This window comes from Dinoponera quadriceps, unplaced genomic scaffold (assembly GCF_001313825.1).
Source record: "Dinoponera quadriceps isolate SergipeBrazil2010 unplaced genomic scaffold, ASM131382v1 scaffold823, whole genome shotgun sequence".
Classification (NCBI taxonomy): Eukaryota; Metazoa; Arthropoda; class Insecta; order Hymenoptera; family Formicidae; genus Dinoponera; species Dinoponera quadriceps.
Window position 1 is genome coordinate 498,746 of NW_014555144.1, and position 8,924 is coordinate 507,669.

Below are 8,924 nucleotides of genomic sequence, written 5' to 3' on the forward strand. Positions count from 1 at the left end.
CCCCCCCCCCCCTCGCCCCTCTTTCTCCTTCACACACACAGGTGTCTCTCCTCGCCGCTCACAAGTTTTAACGCATTATTACACCCCGTGAAAGAACGTATTGTGTTTGTGGATATGTGTAATTTTACTTATCAATAAATAAATTATAAAGAAACCCGCCGAGCCGTTTTACTTCGAACGTAGATCAACTGAAAATTCCGAACTTCGTACACTGAGGTTTAACATTTCAGATTCAACGTTCTACATTTCTAAATATCATCGGCTTATAACTCGTCTCGTCGAGATAAACTTTAAACGCAATTATCACAGACTATCTTGAATCAGTTTTTTTTTTTTACGATTCATCAAAGATATTTTATGTAAAAAGCGAAAAGACCGAATCATTGACACGTGTAGAAGCATGAGTTGCATTTATGTAGCTTATGGATACATAAATTACATGAAGATCCGCCGAGCCGTTTTATCACAAACTCAATTAGCCATTTCGACCTTTATACACTGACACTCGATATTTCCAAAGCCAATAATCGATGTATTGTTAATCTGTGAGTAATTGATTTAAAATTTCCATTTCAATAGATAGAGAGTGCATACACGTGTGCAAATCCAATTGGTTTTTTATCTTGGTTACACGCGATCAAACTGCTACTTCGTGTCGAGTCAGTATCATTATATAACGCATCTCGTGAAATATAAATGCTGTCATTAAAACGAGTCGGTTGTTTCCATGTTTATCAAAGATGTTATTAAGTAATATGTAAAGAGCAAAAAAAATTTGCATTAGTGATGTATATTTTTTTTAGATTACGTGGTTTCTTTTTATTAGATCAAGAACATGATTTGAATTTAAAATAAACTCATTATTAGAAAAAAGTATCTTCGGCCAAGATTCTCGAGTGGTTTTGCGATTTAAAAAATGAATAATGTTCGTTCGTTATAGCGGATACCTGGTACTTTAAGGAAAAAAATAGTATGTCATGTAAAACCTAAAAACGTTGAACGGTGCATTGAACCGGAATGTGGCGAAATAGGGTTAAGCGATCGGTAAGATTCTATCATCTCAAACCAGCGATGTCACGATCTTAAACATTTTTACGTAAAGACGTAACAGACATTTTCATGAAATGTCAACATTTTAGTTTTTCAGACGTAAGTTTGCATACAATCTAATTGGAGCATGCTTTCTTCTTCGATCTTGGCACGGACGTTGTCATTCATGTCTCTGTTAATGTCGTGTGTTGTGACATCGCTACGTTCATAGATCATTTATTAGGAATCCGAGTTTGCTATTTCCAGCAAGCTGGAATCCAAGTTTGATATTTCACACAAGCATTTTTGCGCGCAGAAAAACACGCGAATCATCGAACGAGTCATCGATATGTGTTAATCTCGACCTTTCCCATATTCTCTTCTCTGTCCCTCACCTTGCCCTCTGCTCCCTTGCTAATCTGGCACGTGCATATTTCCTCATTCGATAACGCTTCTCCCGATAACAAGGTTATTATTATTCGTTCGAATTTCCTCAATACAAAGAAACGAGAGCGCGTGAGATAATAATGGCGACCGGTGTCTGAACTGGGGCGCGTTCTCGTTCTGCATTGCGAATCGAGCGTGCGATATCGAATCGCGCGGCGACGGATAGGCGAATAGGAGCGCCGCGTCTCCGACTTGACAGTCGATCGAGCGGCCAATACGAAGCTGCTGCTGCAGGTGAGGCGACTGTTTACGTCGCGGACAGGTTGTGCTGTGGTGGAGTTATTGCTCGTACAACTGTGTGATTATGCTCGTTATCGTCGTCTCGCACTAATCAGCGTCCAGTTGGCCAACGTCGTTGATCTCTAGTCTCAAAGTGCGTGGTGTGACTCAGTCAGCATCTGGCCGTCCGCTGTCGGGCTGTGTCGTACTGATCGGTCATTTCAATTAGCCGCCTGATCGTCCGGCCTTGTTGATAACGGTTTCCACATAATATCGCGGTAATGCGCTGACATATAGCTCTAGCATTTGGCAAGACGCGATTAGTCGCCTATCTACGCCAATTAAAAATCACGCTCTCTCTCTTTTTCTCTCTCTCGAACTTTAACCTGCCTCCGCAGGGAGCATGCACGCGAGCACGCTACACCCGACGACGACGACGGGTGACGAGTGATGAGCGTCGAGGATATGCTGCACTGTCATTGTCCATCCGGCCGAGAACAGACGTTGTGAATTAGAAGAGCGTAGAGCACGGGGAGTAAGCAAGTAAGCCCAGGGCGGGATTCGCAGAATCGCTCAGATGTCGTTGAATGATGACTTCGACAGACCGTTCGAGGACTCCGAGCCGCTGCAGTGGGGCGCGTTGCGGGAGATTTGCTGTGCCAATGTCGACTACTTCGCGTCCCACCAGGACGCGAACAGCGTCAGGATCAAGGCCGCGCTCCTGGCGATCCTGGATCACTTGGATCAACTGCGGCCCCTGTACCGGGAAGTGGCCAAGTTCGCGGTACACTTTGACTACGACGAAGAAAACCCCGGCAATGGTTACAGGAGTTTCCTCTCGTTGATCGACAAGGCCATCCTGCACTGCAATGTGATATGCCAGGAGATATTCCGTCAGAAGAATTCCATACTGTCCCGCAAGAGTTATCACATGAGGTAACGGTGTGCGTAAAAACTATAAATTAATTGGCCACGAGCATCTTGCGCAAGCAAGATCTGACTTACATGGAGTGTTTCGAGAGAAATGAGGATGAAAATTTGACACGTGATTTAAGAAACATACATGGCACTGAGGTCCTTCACAATCATTCAAGAAGTCAGGCATGGTCTGTTTCCTTCTCTTGAAGGGTATTCATTGACAAGTTTGAAAAGTAGGTAAAAAAGATGCAATTATAATGAAAGGTGGCACTAGTAGAGAATAGTGTTTTTAATTAATTTTAGGTATCCATAAGGCTTGGATCTTTTTATTTTATACGAAGAGATCTCGTCATTTCATTATTATTCTATCAATATTTCAGTGAATATTCAATTTTTAGTTAAATCCAATAAATTTTATGATATATATACTTCAACAAATTTATTATTACTTCTCAAGAGTATAATTTAACTTTTCTCATATTTTGCAGTATTACATTAACTTTTTTTCACAAGGAAAATTATGTTTCATGAGATACGTTATGAATGTATTAATATTGACATAATGTAGCAGTTTGATCCCGTGTAGCTAAGATAAAAGAACTGATTGAATTTGCATAAGTGTGCACGCGCTCTAGCTGTTAAAATTGAAATTTTAAATCAATTATTCACAGATTAAAAATATGTCGAATATTGACTTTGGAATTTCGTGCCTCAGTGTATAAAGTATAAACTACTCTTATTGATAACGAAATCTCAAAAATTGTCATTTCTGTCGGTTGGATCTCTTTTGCATAATTATGGCCAATTATACTTTTATTTGGTCAACGATGCTGAATCCCATTTCTCCATTTCCAGGGAGATCGAGGCGTGCTCCCAACTGTTAGCCTCGTTGTACACATGTTTACAGCATTTAAAAACGCTTTACGCATGGAGCACAGAGGTGATAAGCGATGGGAAGTTATCCCTGTTTCCCCCGGAGAACCATACCATTCAGGAACTTCTCAGTCAGATGGGAAATATTAATCAATACTGCTTCTACGGCAGATGTTTAGGATTCCAGGTATTTGAATTGGCCGTATGTAGTACACTCGTTCTTGTGAATCTAATTTGTCTCATTGTTACTTCCAGTTCTGCGACAGCTTGAAGCATGTCTTCAAAACTATAACGTTTGGTATGGCGTCTTATAGCGAAGTTTTTTATAGCAATGGCACATTACTAGGACGATGGAGTAATTTCGTTAAGTATTTATTGGATCCTGAAGCGAGGGCGCGTCGTGTCGTTAGTATATCTCAACATGCCGATATCTCTTTCTGTCAAGCGTTTTGGTTTCTCAACGAATCTGGTAAGAGATATTTAATGAACGAGTGTGTTTTACATTCAAAATTTTTTACATTCAAAAGGTTTATTCGTGATATCGGAGTAAAAATATCTTCTCTATTCAGATAACTAGATCTCGATCATGTATGTATTTTAGAATTACTACCCAGATTACCATCTATAAAGAAGCATTTAGCTATCAATCAAGTGATATCCATCCCACCTGAGGAATTAATCTTGCCTACCGTTGACGGAGGAACCGTCTCAATTCCGATACCAAATAGTCACATAGGAAAGAAACCGATCCACGTTAGATTGCTCAGCTCCAAACGGCGCTTAGGAATGGTAAATAGCACATCAACACGCTTTGTGCTTGTACTTTGCTTTGTGCTTTTAGTGTACAAAGTATTACGTGGTTAACTGTGGCCGTGCAATGTATGTATACTACTATTTTGACTGATATAAAATTACCGAATGTGTTGAGAGTTCACTGGACTGAAGTATCAGTAATGTGCACAACTGAATATTTTGTAAAAGTAAGTTGACAGTTATTGGAGAAAAACGGAAAACATTGAAAAGTCAGGGAACTTCAAAATTCATTTTCTGTGGCAATCCTGAGAACGTAATTAATAAACAAGACGATATACAAATATTTACCTCGAAATATATAATCGTGTACATTATTGTTCAGTCTACCTTCGTGGGATATATTTGACATTTAGTTATAAGACAGAAAGATTCTGCGTATGCATGAGAGAGAGAGAGAGAGAGAAAGGAGATACGCTCTTAAAATAATACATTTTCATTGACAATTCTATCAAGGTTGGATCTGGGGGGATAGGGGGAGAGTTACTAGGCCTAAGCGATGGGCTGATCATTCACAGTCACGGGGGTGGATTCGTGGCGCAAACGTCGCGCTCGCACGAGGTATATTTGCGGAGTTGGGCGGTGAAGCTCGGCGTACCAATTTTGAGCATAGATTACAGTTTAGCCCCGGAGGCTCCCTACCCTCGTGCGCTCGAGGAGGTGTTGTACGCCTACGCGTGGGCGTTGAAGCATGCGAACACGTTACTTGGGAGCACGGTGAAGAAAGTGATACTCGTCGGTAAGTGAAGCTGTTCAACATATTTATCTATGTGTTGTTTATTCGACAACTGATCACGTCACATGGCACGGCGATCGATCGACCGATTTTTCAATTCACTGTTTCGACAGGTGATTCCGCGGGTGGTAATCTAAATCTCGGAGTCACTTTGAAGTGCATACAATTGAATATAAGAAAGCCGGACGGCATGTTTCTGGCATACGCACCGGTATTAGTCGAATTCGTCCCGTCGCCTTCTCGTATGCTCTGTTTCACCGACCCGTTGTTGCCGTTCGGATTTATGTTGCGATGCTTAAAAGCCTACGTCGCAACCGACAAGAAAGTCACCAAGTAAGACTCCGACGGAGCATTTGTGAAACACATTTCTCGCGAATTATCGTTTTACATAGCTTCTTTCTTCCGTAGCGTTAAATTTTAGACCCGGACATTTTCTACGTAAGAACGGATTTATTATCATATATCAACGGCTGATTGTATACCCACGCGCTTTTTCGTTGTCGATTAAAACGACGCCCGACTTCGTGAGCGAAATTTATCGATTTATAATCCAATTACTCCTGGTTGACAGGGAGCAGGAGGTCGAAGAGTGCGCCAAATCGGACACTGAATCCTTTGCAGAAATGAGCGAAAGTGATCTTATAGCGCTGGCTCTGAGTCCAAACGGCGACGGCGCGAACGGCGCACAGAAACTAGTATCCTTACCGTCCGATTCTACATTGAACTCCGTCAGTCTGACCGAAGTTGATGGTACATATAAACCAGCCGAGTGCACGCTGTATATATTATTACGTGATTGTGTTACTTATATCTGGATCTTGAGGAAGAAAGGTCTTACATATACGCGCTACGTTGACTGTTCGATTGACTGGTGGAACAAAATTTTCAAGATTTTTACGGTCTGTTTGAGCTTAGAGAATTTCTGGATTTCGTGATACAATAAATTCGAAGACTTTTACAGACGGAAGTTCGAAGGAACGAACGTCCGGCTCTTTTTCCGTCGAGATACAGATATACGTACGCTCGTTCACTCAGTACACATTTTGAGAAACTTTTTAATGCGATAGGTACTGAATGTCCGAAAGGACAGGCAAACTTGCGGGATTATATCAGCCGATTTGTAGATATGTACAGAAACTCAGGCCTCGCTTCGTCATCGCCCGTTGCGAATGGCAGTGACGGCAGAGATGGTAATATTTCAGGAAGCGACAAATCGTGGTCTCTGTTCGGATGGTCCTTCGGCGGGAAGGACAATAAGGAGACCAGGGAACTCGATGTGGAGAGTGGCAGAAGCCCTTTGGAGGAGTTGACCTTTGCGATACCGAGGGATCCGTTCTTGAGTCCTTACCTCGCGCCGGACGATACATTAGTCCATCTGCCGCCCATTAAGTTACTGGTATTTTGAATTTTTACCGCAGCTCGTTAACCCTTTGAGTACTGAATTATTTGAAGATTTTTATGCCCATGGGACGGATTTAATTTGTCGCTATATGGATTAATATGTAAAAGTAATACATTTTATGCCCAAGTAAGCAGATGACGAGTCTCACTCGTCAAATGTACCGAAAGGGTTAATGCGATACGTGGGTGGTTCCAGTTCTTGTTAAGGCTCCTGTTTCCTCGTCATCTTGATTGACGACGTCAGAAGCGAGAAAATGAAGAATGCTCGCGGAATCCGTTCAAGCCAAAGGATGCGTCCACAAAATGAAACTTATGATCGATTGAGTACATTTGTAAGATGTTCCCGAAACTTTAACAATTAATAATAAAATTAACGTGAAAATCAAAATCATGAAGAAAAAAGAAAATGAACATTGCACACTATGTTAATTTTATGACTATTTATTGATTATTAAAGCAAAAGGAACATTTTCGAAATATTTTATAAATGTGCTTAATCGATAAGTGTCGTTTTATAGATATGTTCTTTTATCCCAACGTATTGCGTAGGAATTTTGAACGTGCGTTTTCTCGCTTCTGACGTCAGACGACCACAGTGAGGGGTCAGGAAGGTTAAGGTCAAGATTTCTGCCATATCCGCTTTCTCTTCCTATGTATACATATATGTATTACACATTTGTTGACAGTATAATTTTGTTTACAGTCGCTACAGCTTGATCCTTGTCTCGATGACAGCGTCATGTTCGCGCGAAAGCTCCGTTCGCTCGGTAACAAAGTTACGTTGGACATATTGTCGGGATTGCCGCACGGATTTCTCAATCTTATATTGGTAAAAATTGACTATATTATCTATCGCCTGGCTCCAGCGTGTGTGTGTGTCACGTTCCGTTGATCCCGTAGGTTTCGAAAGAAGCGGCGGACGCCACGGATCTCTGCGCCACGAGAATCAAAGAATTGTTGGATTTGTAACTGTACACACACACACATACACACAATGTGGGCGCGGTCATATTATTGTTAATACATGAATGCTGATCTAGAGTAAACAGGAGAGATACTTCAGTGTCGCGGCAACTATTTATCCAGCGCGACGAGCACTCTTATTATTTTCAACGGCTTACATCAGCGATTTGTAACGACGTTTCATGAATAAACGAATAATGGCCGGAACTTTGAGCTGGTCATTTTCTACCGTAGCTAAAGTCCACTTTAGGCGATCTATAATTCGCGAAATTCTCGTCGCAACGAGGCTTATTTGGTCGGTGTATTAAGTTGACTCAACACACCGATGATTCCCGCCAACGAATCTCGTTCCGAATCACGTCCGGGATATCCGAGACCGAAAAGTCCGAATCTGTTCCGTTTCATTGTGGTTTACACCGACCGTGTTTTTGATACATGTGCTAGCTAGTTACTTTCTATTAGATCATCTTGATACCGATGATGCGTGTAAACGGCATACCAAGATACTGCAATACGCATCAGGAAGACGTATCGTACCGGCTTGATATAAAGTCGTTAACAAGACAATCTGATATCGATAACAAGGTGGTAGAAAGTAAAAACTGCTTAGTACGTGTATCAAATGACCAGTTTAAACTGGACCACTTGAAGGAATATCCTTCAAAGGCCTCATTGAGTGTTTGTTAGTAAGGTGATTGGTGTATATAGAATTAATTATCGAGAGAAAAAAAATAGGCCCGCATCGGTGTATCGCAGTGTTTTAATGTCATTCGGAGAACTTGGATATTATTTCCCCGATCTATCTGGATCTACGAATGAAGATGATTCTCGTTAGGATGTAGTAGAAAAAGCCTAGTCGCTGTTCAAATTTTGTCTAATCAAATTGTTACCAGCATCATAATAACAAGGATCATTTGTTCACCATCGACGCGCCGCAGCGGAGGCGATCATAAACGATTAGAGATTACAAGTACTTCTCAATCAGTTACGACAATAATGTTTAGATATTTCGATTCCTTATTAAATTTCGAATAAATGAGTGAAGAAAAATGTTGGACACTCGCAATAGGTAAATAATGATGCACGTTTAGTCCGGGTAGCGAGAGCATAATCTTTATTCGTCCGATATTTGGTTTTTACCTGTAGAAAAGTCTGCTTCAAGTTCCATCGCGAATCATACATCATCTAGAAAATGGGCTTTAACAATTATTATCGATATTACTACATGTACATCGGTGTGTCGCATTAAGAGACAGCATTTGTCTAAATCTAGAATGCAGGTCGTAAAATATTCATCTGACCGCAGATATTAACGATGGGAAATAAGAATATCCTGTACATGTAAAAAAAAAGAACTCGACGTATTTAGTATTGTTATATTGATTTCTTATACACGCGCGTGAATTACGTACCGTTGCAAACGCATATGAGAAAGGCTTATTATATAATATATGGAACTTCCCCTTCGCACGTTTTTCGTGCATTCTTATATACTTTCCTCTGTAATATATAAATATATATATATATA

At 40.9% G+C, this 8,924-nt stretch overlaps 1 protein-coding gene across 4 annotated transcripts; it reads left to right on the top strand.

Annotated features, from left to right (window-relative positions):
• The first annotated feature begins 1,639 nt into the window (after positions 1-1,639).
• On the top strand, positions 1,640-7,629 carry LOC106743086 (hormone-sensitive lipase). Of its 4 annotated transcripts, none has more exons than XM_014616616.1 (11): positions 1,640-1,710; positions 2,094-2,631; positions 3,469-3,673; positions 3,742-3,955; positions 4,088-4,275; positions 4,753-5,035; positions 5,146-5,365; positions 5,604-5,782; positions 6,100-6,428; positions 7,137-7,262; positions 7,334-7,629. In XM_014616616.1, the coding sequence occupies exons 2-11, from the start codon at positions 2,273-2,275 to the stop codon at positions 7,400-7,402; spliced, it is 2,172 nt and encodes a 723-aa protein (XP_014472102.1). In that variant the 5' UTR covers positions 1,640-1,710; positions 2,094-2,272; the 3' UTR covers positions 7,403-7,629. The 4 variants fall into 4 exon arrangements, with proteins under 4 accessions (XP_014472102.1, XP_014472100.1, XP_014472103.1 ...); XM_014616614.1 differs by lacking the exon at positions 1,640-1,710 and adding an exon at positions 1,718-1,973; XM_014616617.1 differs by lacking the exon at positions 1,640-1,710 and adding an exon at positions 1,718-1,973 and having other exon boundaries at positions 6,235-6,428.
• The last annotated feature ends 1,295 nt before the right edge of the window (positions 7,630-8,924 follow it).

Coding starts and splice junctions, on each gene's coding strand:
- LOC106743086 (XM_014616616.1), top strand. CDS start 2,273: ATGTCGTTGAATGATGACTTCGACAGACCGTTCGAGGACTCCGAGCCG. Junction 2,632..3,468: donor CGCAAGAGTTATCACATGAG/GTAACGGTGTGC, acceptor CTCCATTTCCAG/GGAGATCGAGGCGTGCTCCC. Junction 7,263..7,333: donor GATTTCTCAATCTTATATTG/GTAAAAATTGAC, acceptor TTGATCCCGTAG/GTTTCGAAAGAAGCGGCGGA.